Raw genomic sequence first — 14,234 nt, 5'->3', positions numbered from 1 at the left:
ATTGTTAGCTATTGGGGGAGGGGGGGAACGTGCAGATCTGTCCTCGCAGAGGAGGGAGAGCTTGTACCTGAATAAAACTTGATCTTAAAGGTGCCACTGGACTGTTTTGGACTGGGGGGCCTCTGCAACTTACCTGGCTGCTTCTTGCTCTGACTAAGGGCTGCTGGGAGCAGGAGGTGGGGCTTGTTGCATGTGCCCGCCCCCTGGGCTCTTTACTGCCAGAGCTCTGCTCCTGTGCGCTCCTGCAGGAAATGTCCCGAGTGTCCCGCACCCGTTACCAACCCGTTTCGCACCGCCGAATAAGCGGAATTAAAAAATACTGGGGAAAGTGCAATATCAAATGGGTTCGTGACGGGCCGCAGACGGACTTTCCTGTGAGATGGCTCTGGCGCGCTCCCATTGCTTCAGTGATCCCTCGTTACAGTGCGCCGAAAACACGTGGCGGAGGGGGAAACATCTATCTCACATGAGAAATCCAGGGTCAGTCCAAGGGGCCTCTGTCCCAAGAGTCAGGATTTCAGAAAAGCTGAACAGAGAGGAACAAAAGCCACAGGCAGGAATATCACAGGCTATGAAGGTAGAGAGACGGGGAGATGAAGAGGCCCTGGAAGGAGACCAGAGTTAGGCCAGGGATTTGTGTAGGATACAGGAGCAGACAGGAAGGTAACACGGGGATGGTTGTTGCATTTATTACTTGGTGCTTGCGTCTCTCTTTGGGAGAAAAACAGGAAATAAACAAAACAGAGTAGTAGTAGTAGTAAACAGACTCCAGATTTTCACAGACGTGTTGATGGGGCACGCTGCTAGCCCTCATGGAGGCCTGGAGGAAAAAATGGAGGCCCGAACGACAGGGACTCTTGTGCCAGCCTTTGTGCCACTGTGAGGACTACTTCCATGCAGGACAGCTCATGTGCGATTCAGGGGGTGGAGGTTTTATGCACGGCAGAGCATGAGAGCACTGCATGTACATCTTTTAAGGGGGACTGAGGCCCACGCGCACAAGCACTGCTTGCACAAACCGGAAGGATGATACAAAATGGGACTGATATTCAAGGTTGCATGTGTATATTGCCCTGGTCTACCTTGCAGCGCTGTTTGTAAGGTCTACTGGCATAGTGATTGTGAGCTGTTTGGACGATTCAAGTGAGTTAACACAGATGAGCATAGTCGCTATGTATCAGGCATTACCTCTCGGAAGCTCAGTTTGCCATCAAAGTCTTCATCTACCTCCTTGATCATGTTTTTCAACCCCAGGTGAGTCTGCGGCGCTCCGAGCTTCTCCATCATACGCTTCAGTTCCATCAGGTCAATGAAACCGTCTTTCCCCGCGTCATACCTGGCAGATAAAAACAAAACGAAAGAATACAACATAAGGGAGGCTGCCTTCCTTCCAAAATGTCCAATCCCTTGCTTTGGAGGGAAAAAAAATACTGTCGCCCGTCCACAACCTAATAACTGTCAGTTTGTGATATTATTCCATTCTTCTTATTTATATAAACACAATCAAGAACCTTTTGCAGAATTAAACGTTAAATAGGTAAAGGTAAAGGTTCCCTTGCTCGAAAGCCAGTCGAATCCGACTCTAGGGTTGCGGTGCTCATCGCCCAGGATCCAGAAAAAAAACACTGCGTGTTGATTGAGATCAGCGTCCTATCTGAATTGTGATATGCTTAAGACTTGTTGTCTAACTTTTATGAAAATGAGAGCTTTGGCACCCCTATAATATCTCCTGAAGAAGATTCATTTTTTGAAATGTTGGTAAATAATACGGAGACGACGTTGTACCTTGGTTTATAAATTCTATTAAGTTGTGTATCCTATTGTAATGCTTCAGAGCACAATACATGTACAGCAATTCTTATAAGTCTTATGACTGTTGATTGCGGGTCAGACTATCACGACTGTTGGCTTTATATTTGTTTATCCCACTGTGGCCAGCCAGACATCCCCAGAAAACCTATAGCAGGGGCACACAGGCCTCACCCTGCTGTTGATCCTCAGCAACTGGTACACAGAGCTGTAGTGCTTCTGAACATGGAGGTTCCACTGCACCATCATGGCTAACAGTGACAGACAGAGAATATTTCAAAGCCATTTGTGGATACCACTACACTCTGAGATAACGCATATTTTGGATTCGTTCCTCATCTGTGGTTTTTCTTACTCCAAACTGGATCCTCCAAAAGGTTCCATAATCCATACCCATCTAATCGAGTGATTCTAGTGGATAGATCTCAAAAGCTACAAAGAGTAAAGTAAAGGTAAAGGTTCCCTTGCTCGAAAGCCAGTCGAATCCGACTCTAGGGTTGTGGTGCTCATCTCCATTTCAAAGCCGAAGAGCCAGCGCTGTCCGAAGACGTTTCCGTGGTCATGTGGCCGGCATGACTAAACACCAAGGCGCACGCAACGCTGTTACCTTCCCACCGAAGTGGTACCTATTTATCTACTTGCAGTTTCTTGCTTTCGAACTGCTAGGTTGGCAAGAGCTGGAACTAGAGACGGGAGCTCACTCCATCATGCGGCACCCGGGTCTCAAACTGCTGAACTACCGGCCTTCCACAGCCTGCAGCTCAGCGTCTTAACCACTTGAGCCACCGCAGCTCCTACAAAGAATCTACAAAGAGTAGATTCCTGTAAATAAGTCTGCATTCCCACCCATCTGGGAAAGATCGCAGGGTGACCTTTCTCTTTCTCTCTTTCAGCCTAACCTGCCTCATAGGGCTTTTCTGAAAATAAAAGGAGAGGAGAATGGTGTATTTTGCCCTGAGCTGCCTTGTGAAAGGGTGGGGACAACATTTCAGATGATGACTCTCGCTCTTGCTTAAACTTCCTTTATGCCATTAGCGATCCAAAGTCCACCTCTGAAGACAGATTAGGAAGTTTACCTCTTTCACATTGCGTGGGTGTGATTCTCTTTACGTTCCAGCCTCACAGAAGGCCTTATCACAAATGCCCGCCTCTGTCTCCAAGTTATAAATCAACAAAAAGGCCAAACCTATACCATCAGAAGTGTTTGTCGGAGACAGACAGGCAGGAGAAACCTCGCTGAAACCAAACAGGGTTAGTTGTTCCTTAGAAGCCAAGTCAAACGCGCAAATTTGAGTACCTAACTTTTAAGTGTCTTAAACCTTCAAAGCACACAGTTAGCCACTTTAGAATTCTGTACAGAGTCTGGCAAGCAGCATCCAACACACACACAGCACAGAAACTTTACAATCACAGTTTTGGATTTATTCAATTTTTAAAATAGCTTATAGTCCTCCTGGTTATGAGTGAGATATTAAGGGAGCAAATCTAAGCAGATCTCCTCAGAAGTAAACCTCCTTTTAGTCAGTGGAACTTGCTCCCAGGAACATGATCTTAGGACTGCAGTCTAACAGTGCCATCCTAAATGGAGATACGTTCTTCCAAACCCACTGATTTAAAGACTTCATTGCAAAGGGACTCCAGATTTATTTAATTATATAGCACACTTTTCAACCAAGGCTGGCCCCTGAAGTAGCTTACAACAATTAAAATCCAGGTCAAAGGTAAGGATACATGGATCTGACTTCCAGCAGATGACAGTATTCACAAATTACAGGGGCCACATGCGCAATCCATGTACAGTGGAGAAGAGTACGCTTGTTATACTCCGCTTTTCTCTACCTTAAGGAACATCAAAGTGGCTTACAATCACCTTCCTCTCCCTGAATCAGGCAGCTTGTGAGGTAGGTAGGGCTGAGAGATTTGTGAGAGAACTGTGACTGGCCCATGGTCACCCAGCAGGCTTCATGCAGAGAAGTGGGGAATCAAACCTGGTTCTCCAGATTAAAGTCTGCTGCTCTTAACCACTACACCACACTGCCTCTCTTGACTGTACTTAATATGCACATTAAATAATTCTTGTATAAAATCGACGCATGTCCACTGAATGTGTGATACAACCCCCATATTCATCTATGTACTAGTCCCCAGTTTCATTCAAACATTTAACATACATTGGCTCTCTGTTACCAACAGATATATACACATCCAGGCAGGAGGAGGAGGAGGAGGAGGAGGGGGAGGGGGAGGGGGGAGGAGTGGGTTTAGATTGGATTTATACCCTGCCCTTCACTACCCAAAGGTGTCTCAGAGCGGCTTACAAACTCCTTTCCCTTCCCCTCCCCACAACAGACACCCTTTGAGGTAGGTGGCGCTGAGAGAGCTCTTGAGAGAAACTGCTCTTTTTCAAAGACAGCTCTTATCAGAACTACGGCTTGCCCAAGGTCGTCCAGCCAGGTGCAAGTGGAAGAGTGGGGAATCAAACCCGGTTCTCCCAGATTAGAGTCCGCGCACTTAACCACTGCACCAAACTGGCTGTGTTCACTATGACATGTGTGAACAGGGCTAGGGCAGATCAAGATGGGTAGTCTGTATCGATAGAAAAAAGCAAGAGACCAGTAGCACCTTAAAGACTAACAAAATCTGCAGCAGGGTAGGAGCTTTTGTGAGTCGCCACTCACTTCTCCACTTAGCAGTGACTCACAAAGCCAGGATATCTCGGGTTCTATGTTCTTGCCTCCAGAGGGTGAGGACAGAGGGAAGAGAAGGCAGACAGGGCTAGAGATGTGAAGGCCCGGAAAAAACCCGGAAAAATTCGGGGGGAAAAAACATTTTTTTTCCGGTTTTTTTCCCTGAAGCTTTTTTGGTTTTTTCCGAAAAATTGAAAAAATTGAAAAAAGAAAAGAAATTGATTATGGAATGTTTTATTTTAACATGATAAATAAAATATTTTAAGACAAGGTGTTCAAATATTTTCCAAACCATTTCTAAAATATATAATGGTATCAGATTGATCTAATTTCTGTGCACTGAGGACAAGCAAGTCCTAGGTTACAAACTGAACTCTCCAATGCAAGAACAAGATGCATTTCTTCCTTTAGGAGGTGCGATTGTCAGAAGAAAATAAAAAGGTTTCAGTTTTGTTTTTGCATGTGGGTGGGTATTCTGTTTGTAATAATTGTTTGGGTACACTATATTTTTAATATGCTAGTTGTGATAATTTTATGCCAAGTAAAAATGTCCATAGTCATTTTTTATGTTCCTAAAGTAACAGAATGACTTTCAATCTAGAAAAGACAAAAGAAATGCTAATGTAGCATTTTTTTCAATTTTTCCGAAAATTTCCGTTTTTTTCCGAAAAAAAACTGGGGAAAAAACGGGTTTTTTTCCGAGCTTCAAAATTTCCGGAAATTTTACATCTCTAGACAGGGCTGATCCTAAAGATGGCAGCCCCTCCACTGGCAACAGTTTTGCCAATCTGCTCTGCTCCCAAGCTCTGAGAAAGGAAGGGAGGCCTATCTGAGGAGAATGACAAGCTGCAATTACCAGTTTTGGGTGGTTTGTGTGTATGTGAGAGATACTTTTTAAACTTCAGTGGGAAGGGTGTTAAACGTACTTTGCTTGTACTGCAGTTCCATCTACCTTTGTAATCCACGGTCTGTTTTGTCATATGTCATGCCTCGGGCCCTTTATTGTTTTTTGTCGCTTTCTAATTTTTTAGTCCTAACCCTATTGCAGGAGCTGCGGTGGCTCAAGTGGTTAAGACACTGAACTGCAGGCTGTGAAAGGTCAGTAGTTCAGCAGTTCGAGACCCAAGTGTGCCGCATGACAGAGTGAGCTCTCGTCTCTAGTTCCAGCTCCTGCCAACCTAGCAGTTCGAAAGCAAGAAATTGCAAGTAGATAAATAGGGACCACTTCGGTGGGAAGGGAACAGCGTTCCGTGCGCCTTGGTGTTTAGTCATGCCGGCCACATGACCACGGAAACGTCTCCAGACAGCACTGGCTCTTCGGCTTTGAAACGGAGATGAGCACCGCAACCCTAGAGTCGGATTCGACTGGCTTTCGAGCAAGGGAACCTTTACCTTTAACCCTATTGCATTGTTTACGGCGTGTCACACGGCCTGACAGAACTGTTTTCTGTATTGTGTAATCTCCCTTGCGTCTCAGTGAGAAACGTGAGCCATTAACAACCACAATGCAAATAAGCAGAATACATGGGAACAAGGCTGGATTAAGACAGCCCGAGGCCCTAAACTATGCCAGATTTAAGAGATCCCATCACACAACCCTCCACGGTAAATTTAATAATTTGTAGTAATTCACACAAACACAGCCTGATACTGAATCAGACCATTGGTCCATCAGAGTCAGTATTGTCCACTCAGACTGGCCGTGGCTCTCCAGGGTCTCAGGCGGAGGTCTTTCACATCACCTACTGCCAGACTCTGTAACTGGAGGTGCCAGGGATTGAACCTGGGATCCTTCTGCATGTCAAGCAGATGCTCTACCACAGAGCCACAGTCCCTCTTGGTATTTAGAGAAGAAGAAGAGAAGAGATTGGATTTATACCCCGCCCTTCACTTGGGAGTCTCAGAGCGGCTTACAAACTCCTTTCCCTTCCCCTCCCCACAACAGACATCCTGGGAGGTGGGTGGGGCTGAGAGAGCTCTGACACAAACTGCTCTTTTTCAAGGACAGCTCTGACAGAGCTTGTGACTGACCCAAGGTCACATCAGCAGGTGCAAGTGGAGTAGCGGGGAATCAAACCTGGTTCTCCCAGATTAGAGTCCGCACACTTAACCACTACACCAAACTGGCTCTGATAGTCTGAGGTCCTAAACATAATGTACGTGTCTACAGTTGCCAACTCTGGCTTGGGAATGTCCTGGAGAGACTAGAGCTTTTTGGACAAAAATTTTACAAATTATAGGGAAAATATGTAAAGTTTCATTGACCATAAACTTTAATCTACTGCTAATGGGCACAATTGGGAACCCAGCAGTAAGTAAGGAGAATCAAGCTACATTTAAAGCTATGATATTAGCAAGTAAAGCAGTGATTGCTCTGGGTTGGAAGGACAAGAGTAAATGGACAGTAGAAATCTGGCATAATTATCTGTTTGATTTCCTACAATCAGACATAATCGCGAAGCTGAGCCGGAAGACCATATGGGCAGAAAAGACCACAGAAATCAGAATGAAATGGAAGACCTACCCAGAATGGATAATAACAGAAGGAAGAAAAGACATTCAGTGCAAGATTCGGACTTTGTGCCTGTGGCTCAGATTAAAGGACTAGTGAACCGGAATAGCAAGGGAAGGGCGGGGGGAGGGAGAGGGCTTATAAAGCGATATGTAATGTACGGGACAAAAGTGAACATGTAACTCACACAAAATGTTACATAAAAAATAAAGATTTTTTTTTTTTAAAGGGACTGTCCTGGAGATTTGGGGAAGGTTTCTAGGGAAAGTGGAGTTTGGAGTGGGAAAGGGCCTCAGCAGGGTATAAGGCCAAAGAGCCCACCCTCCAAACCTGCCATTTTCTCCAGGGGAGAAACAGAGAAAATCTCTGTTGTCTGGAGGTAGAATTCTGGGAGAATCCCACCAGGAGGCTGGCAACTCTACAAGTTGTGCATCAATCCAGCGCTGCAGGGGAGGAGGTATACAGGGTGACCAGAACCTTCCACAAAAGCCGTTTGCCCAACTTCCTCTCAGGAGACATGTGAAGATAGCTTTATGATCCAGGAACCATTCCCCCCACACACACACTTTTACAAGAGGTCAATGCTGAGAAAGACAAGGCTGACTAAACTTTAAGAGCTCACTCAGCTCTGGGTGCGCTTCAAACCAAATTGGAAGTCGGCACCAAACTGCTGAATGCCCCCCAGAGAGTCTTTTCTAAGCATCCCTTTCACGGAGTCCCCTGCTTTGAATCAAGGTGGTTACTGGGGACTGACACGGAGGCATTCAGGGCTCCGAATCTGGAGCTTTGCCGTCCACCTGAGGTCAGGACTCATGGCTTCCCTCCAAACGGTTCCCTCACAACAGGGATGTCTTTACGGCTGCGGAAGCCTGCCAGGAGATAACCGCACAGATTTTAGCCAGACAAAGAAGAAATCCTTTCATTCATTCATATCGTCTCCCTCTCTCTGGGAAAAAGAGATTCACATTTGGAAGTGAGAGGCACCGAATCGCTCCCGCCCCCCTCCACATCATTGTGCACTGTACACTGGGGTGTGTGTGTGTGTTTTGGCACATGGTCAATGATAGTTGCCACTCACAGATTTTAGCCAGACAAAGAAGAAATCTTTTCATTCATATTGTCTCCCTCTCTCGGGGGAAAAAGAAATTCACATTTGGAAGTGAGAGGCGCCGAATCGCTCCCGCCCCCCTCCTATGGTTGCCAGCCCTGGGTTGGAAAATACCTGGAGATTCTGGGATTATACTTCACTGAAGTCTCTCCCCTCCCCAAACCCTGCCCTCCTTAGCCCCCCTCCCCAAATATCTGGAACTGGCAACCCAATGGTCAAATATGATCAGGCAACCACCTATGATCGAACTGTGGTTAACATGTAACTCACACAACATGTAACCCTAAAATTGAGCATACCGCTGTGTACCTAGTGGCTTCCCTCTTCTTATTTCAATTCAGTGTTGCTTCTTCACATGGATAGGAGTAAAGGCCGCATGCCCCAAGCCCCAGTGCAGTCGTAGGCAAATTTATTGGCACAGTGTAGTTTCTCTAGCTTGCCTGACTTTAGAACAGTGAATATCTCAAGAAGGAAGCATTGGTTTGCTGACTGTTCCCCAAAGCCGCCTCTTAAGACCATAGCAGTCACCGTGAATTCACTTTTATTACCATTTAGAATTTTTAAACATTCCTAACTAGCTCATTCCTAACGAACTGGAGGGCTGCCCCAGAAGGGGGAACTCGTCCCACCCCGCGTGTGCAGATATTCTCGACAGGATTCAACCCCATATAATAGGGTCAAAAGTTTAATAATTCACTACCGTTTTCTAAAAGCTATCGTATTTTTCGCTCCATAAGACGCACTTCCCCCCCCAAAAGGGGGGGAACTGTGTGCGTCTTATGGAGCGAATACTGCAAAAAAGAGTGCACGTTGGGGACCTTAATGATGCCGCGGGAAAGCCTGCAGCGTGTGTGTGTGCGCGCGCGCGCTGAGTGTGTGTGTGCGCGCGGGGTGGCGGTGGTGGAAAGCTCCCGGCTCCCTCCTCCCCCGCAGTGCGGCCCTCAGGGGAGGCAGCTGAGTGTGAGTGTGTGCAGGCGGGGTGGTGGTGTGCGTCTTATGGAGCCTGCAGCCTGATCAGAAAGCAGGGATTGCATGGAAGGGGAGCAGGTCCAGGCAGGAAACTTACAAGTCCATGGTGGCAGCGTGGTGAAGCGGGTCCCGGCTAAGGAGGAGGAGATCGTACAGAGGAGGAGGGAAAGCTGCAAGCGAGGAGTGAGTGCTGTTGCTGGCTGTGTTATCGCCGCGCTGATTGGAGAAGAGTTTGTAGTAGGCGGCGTTTCCTAGTAGACAGCGGGGACAGCAGTGCGCATGCACATTACTCTCCATTCAACGGCTGGGCTTGTCTGAGGTACTATGAATGCTGGCTGCAGGGGGCACAATTCCTCCTCTAAAAACTATGTGCGTCTTATGGAGCAAAAAATACGGTAATTTTGGTTTCTCCCGCAAAGCAGTTAGCTCATTTGTTTCAGTAATTATGTTTATTTTCTTCTAGAGAGGTACACCCCACTTTTCTCCCGAACAAAGACCCAAAGCAGCATTCAACACTGCTTTTCGCTCTTCCATTTTATCCTTACAACCACCGCCCTGTGAAGTAACTTAAACTGATCGAATAGAAGAGCCCATAGTTCACTGGGTGAACGTCCACGGCAGACAGTAGATCCAGGCTGGGAAATACCTGAAGATTTTGGGGGCAGAACCTGTGGAAGGTGAAGCTTGAGAAGTGAGGGACCTCAGCAGGTTATAACGCCATAGAGTCCATCATCTAAAGCAGCCATTTTGTCCAGAGGAACTTGATCTCTATAGTCTGGAGTTGTAATCTGGGAGATCTCCAGGCCCCACCTGGAGGTTGGCAACCCAACTGGAGAAGGATTTCAACTCTGCGTCTCTCAGATCCTTGTCCAGCACTCTAACCGCTACCCACACTGGTTAATTAGCATTAGTGTCCGACCTGTATATAAAGTAAAATATCTTTTGTGCAGTTGTAAGGAAGCGAGAGGGGGAGGAAGCGTGGTTCAAATTCCATAAATGCAAATTTGGGAAGCTGCCAGGTCTGTAGACATAGCTGGGTAGACTCCTTCAAGATCTGTGCCACCCTGGCAGCTGCCCAGTGCCAGATGTTGCCATCAACCATGGAGAAGCATGACTGAAAATTCAGCCGCTGCTCCGCTCCCATAACTTTGCAACGGGCACGACGGCCTCGTCATTTCCGACACAAAGCCTGAGCAGAGAACTATGAGTAACTGGCAACTGGCCAACGGCCCAGCTCCTGTTCAAACATCCTGCTTGCCAATCAACCAACCAGCTCGTTCCGTCTGCTTCTCGGCAGCCGGGCGACTAAGATTAGCACAGTGTTCAAACAGATATGGGCCTGCGATGAGGAGGCATCTCCGCCAGGCATGTGGAAGGCTGCGCAGAAGCCTGCAATGACTGGGTACCATGGGCACACTGTTCCCTCTAAGCTGAGTTAGTGTGAGCTAGCTCACAGTTTTTTAGCCTCCGGCTCACACATTTTGTCGTCGCTCAGGAAGGAGGGCTCCAGAGCAAACTAATTGATGCAGCAGCTAAATCGCTCGCTCACAACTTCAATGCCAGTAGCTCACAAAGTAGAATTTTTGCTCACAAGACTCCACAGGATTCTGCGGCAGAAAATGGTGCAGGACCTGCCAGAGTGGTATACGATTTTAGAGACAGAATGCCGAAGTAAAGGCAGAAGGACTTGGAAAATGGCCTTTTGAAGCAAAGAATAAGATGATCAGAGACTTCTCTCATAACAACTAACAAAATAACATACAAGAAGCGAATTGTTATAAGCAAGAACTCAACAAGTATATTGTGATAATAAAACTGATGATACTAACATATTTACTAACAGGGAAAAGATCTCCTTCTCTTGGGGGTTTTAGTCTAGTGTGGTTTGCTTTTCTTTATCCCTAGCTGTAGTCCCTCCCCTATATTTCTTTGTAGTTTGTAGTATATACAAAATAAAAAATATCCCTCCGGGGGTTTAAAAAAAAAAAAGGCTTAGAGGGAGCATTGCTTGGACATCGCCCTGATTTGGCAAGAGACGACAGCAGGTTCACTCAGTGCCAGGGCTCCCTCAGCTTAGAGGGAACACTGCTCGGTGCCCTCCAAAAGATCTCCAATGCCACGCATCTTTCCCAAAACTGGTAACAAGCTGTCCAATCTGCTTCTTTGCTATAGGTCTCACCTTGGGGAGGGGCCATGGTTTAGCAGTGGAGCATCTGCTTGGCATGCAGAAGGTCCCAGGTTCCTTGGCATCTCCAGGTAGAAGGATCAGGTAGCAGGTGTTGGGATTGGGAAAGACCACGACCTGAGAAGCCTGTAGAGCTGCTGCCACTCAGAGTAGACAAGACTAACCTTGAAGGACCAAGGGTCTGTGTCAGCAGAAGGCAGCTTCATGGGTTCAAAACAGCACAAAGTGCGTGGGTGTCAGGTGCAATTACAATAAGCACAGTGATCAGTTAGGCTGCCATCACAGACACTAAATAATCCACTTTCTTTCTTTTTTTAAATAGCATTTTTATTGAGTTTTATATATTTTTACACCCTGTATTACTTGTTAGTTGTATACAGTATCTTTCAACAACATCTGATAAACAAGAAGAGAAACGTTATCCATACGCACAATACTTATTAATAAAACACAAAGTCTCTATATTTCTGAGATAGTACATATAATCGGGGTTGACAAGCAGTAAGATATTCAAAAAACACAAACCATTTTTCCAAAAAATTATTAACACCTTTCGGATTGTCAAAAGCTACTAATTGCATAGCAATTTTATCAGAAACTATCAAGTCCCACAGTTTAGATCTCCATTGTGACAGATTTGGTACCTTTAAACAATTTCCAATTTAAAGCAATTAAGTTTAAATTAACAAAAGAGATTCAGGTGTATTTGGAATCTCATAATTAGTTATTTTCTTTATTTCGGCAATGACCGTAGTCCAAACTTTCAATGCACTTTTGAATTGGATTTTTCCAGTTCACACAGTAAAATCCAGTTGGAAAGTGGACTGAAAGTGTGGACTACTACTTCGTGTGTGTGTGTGACCGCAGCCCTAGAGTATCAAAAGTACTGCTTGTAGAATAAACGTAATTCATACATTCACCCAAGTCCCAAAGGTCTCTTGTATAAAATGATATATAAAGAACAGCAATGCATTACAGCCAGTTCAAGAAACTTGTATGTCCAGTTTCAACATTTCTGAGGGAATAATTAAAGTGTAAATCCCATTCATTTTTCCCTTGTATAAATAAGATGAACCTTTTCTGGAGACGACGAACCAGCTTTCCTCTTCAAAATGAACGATCCTTTTCCTAGATGAAAAGTAGCTCTTCCCACATGAAAAGCATTCTTCTAAAAGAAAAAAAATCTTTCTTCAGATGAAAGGTAGCTCTGTCCAGATGAAAAGGACAGGTTGCCGACGCTGCTCCCGTTTGGATTAGACTCTTTGTCAGTAATATTTCAGTCTTTCATATCCAAATACAGTTCATCAGCAAATTTCCAAAATCTCACAATTCTCGAACCGATCTTGGTGCTGCTTATAATTGCACCTTACAGCCGCACACTTTTTGTGCTTTTTTGTACATTTACCCGTGGCTGTGCTACTGTGTTTTGTTGTTTTCAGCTTCATGTGTCCACCATTCTGTCCTCCTCTCAAAGCCTCAAGACTCTGAGGACCATCATTCAGTGGAAGAGCAGATGCAAGATGCAATCCCTGGTATCGCTGTTTCAAGCACCTCAAGGCAGATAATCCAAAGGACTCCAAGATGTTTCTCCAGACCATCTCTGAACAAGGGGTGGATTGGCCTAAGAAGGCGAAGCCAGCTAATAGGAGATGCATGACCTCTCTTTGGCCCTTCCGATTGTTCCAATTTCTGGCCAGCCTCAATGGGGCCAGGATGGGGAGGCTCCCTGCACCGTCAGCCGATCTGGCCCTTACTGTGCTGACAATGCTGAAGCCCAGTGGATTGTCCCGTCCCTTCCACAGGGTTTTCGAGACCCTGGTTTTGTCAAAATAGCTGAGCCCACCTGCGCTGGCCAAACATTCTCCAGATTCTAGCAGAATCTCTTTTTCTGGGGTTTTTTTTTTGAGGGGACAGAAGGGGGTAGGTGGGTCTCTGTAAATGAACACAGTCCTATTCATAATGGGATTAAGGAATGAACGGAAAAAAACCTCTTGAAAGTAATTTATCAGCACACGTACCAATGGGACACACTGGAGTGCTCAAAGTACCTAGGCATGAGAAATCCTGACAACAGCCCTGCAAAGCGGGCCAGTGTTATCTGCATCGAGAGAGTTGGCCACAGAGAGACAGCGTGCTGTAGTGGTTAAAGCGTTGGACTAGGATTTGGGAGACCCCGGTTCGAATCCCCGCTCTGCCATGGAAGCTAGCTGGGAGACCTTGGGCCAGTCACTCTTATCTCAGACTGACCTCGCAGGGTTGTTGTGAGGATAAAATGGAGGAGAGGAGAACGATGTAAGCCGCTCTGGGGTCCCCACTGGGCAGAAGGGTAGGATATAGATAAAGCAAATAAATAAATAAATTGGCCCCATTCAGCAGAATGTCAAGAGGGAAGCTGGCAAAAGTTAGAAAAGAGAGGTTGCCGTCTGGTTGACATGCAAAGCAGGGACTTTCCTGCCTGCAGCTCACTCTCTTAGTCACTACACCAAACCAGCGCATTTGCAAAATCATTTCGAAAGCAAAGGAGAGGCCAGATCAAAGGTGAAACTCCCTTCCTCCCACTTGGAAATCTCCCAACCTTTGCCTTTGTTCTGGTGATTTTTACTTTCCCTGGTTACTGGCAATTAAGATAAGCCATCTAGCGGTCCCAGCCTGCTCCAGTAAGTTCAAAGCACTTTAGCTTGAAGTTCAGCAGAGTGGGCAAATGCAACAAGCTTTGCAGAACCAAAGCTGCAAGTATAAAGCGCTCCTCTGCAAGTTAGGACAAATTATGCTAAACATGAGCTGCAGTTGCCACATTAGTAAATCAACCAGTCACTTCTGTTTCTTGCACTGGCACTACATCGCACTGCCTTGGTATCAGGAGCTTGGGAAACATGGTCTTAGGTGTAACTAGGCTAGGACAAGCATTAGTGAAAACAGGAGATTCTCTGAGAAAGAGAGAGACCACTTATGTCTCTCTATTCT

At 46.0% G+C, this 14,234-nt stretch overlaps 1 protein-coding gene across 1 annotated transcript in view; it reads right to left on the bottom strand.

Moving 5' to 3' along the window:
• Positions 1–14,234, bottom strand: part of EFHD2 (EF-hand domain family member D2) — a 36,328-nt gene that overhangs the window by 5,094 nt on the left and 17,000 nt on the right. The window contains exon 2 of the mRNA XM_015427912.1: positions 1,189–1,336. Coding sequence (XP_015283398.1) covers positions 1,189–1,336 — 148 coding nt within the window. The remainder of the gene's footprint in view (positions 1–1,188; positions 1,337–14,234) is intronic.

The sequence above is a fragment of the Gekko japonicus genome, unplaced genomic scaffold, assembly GCF_001447785.1.
Source record: "Gekko japonicus isolate JY-2015 unplaced genomic scaffold, Gekko_japonicus_V1.1 scaffold435, whole genome shotgun sequence".
NCBI classification, from domain to species: domain Eukaryota; kingdom Metazoa; phylum Chordata; class Lepidosauria; order Squamata; family Gekkonidae; genus Gekko; species Gekko japonicus.
Note: the sequence above shows the minus strand (reverse complement) of the source record. Positions and strands in the feature narration are given on the sequence as shown.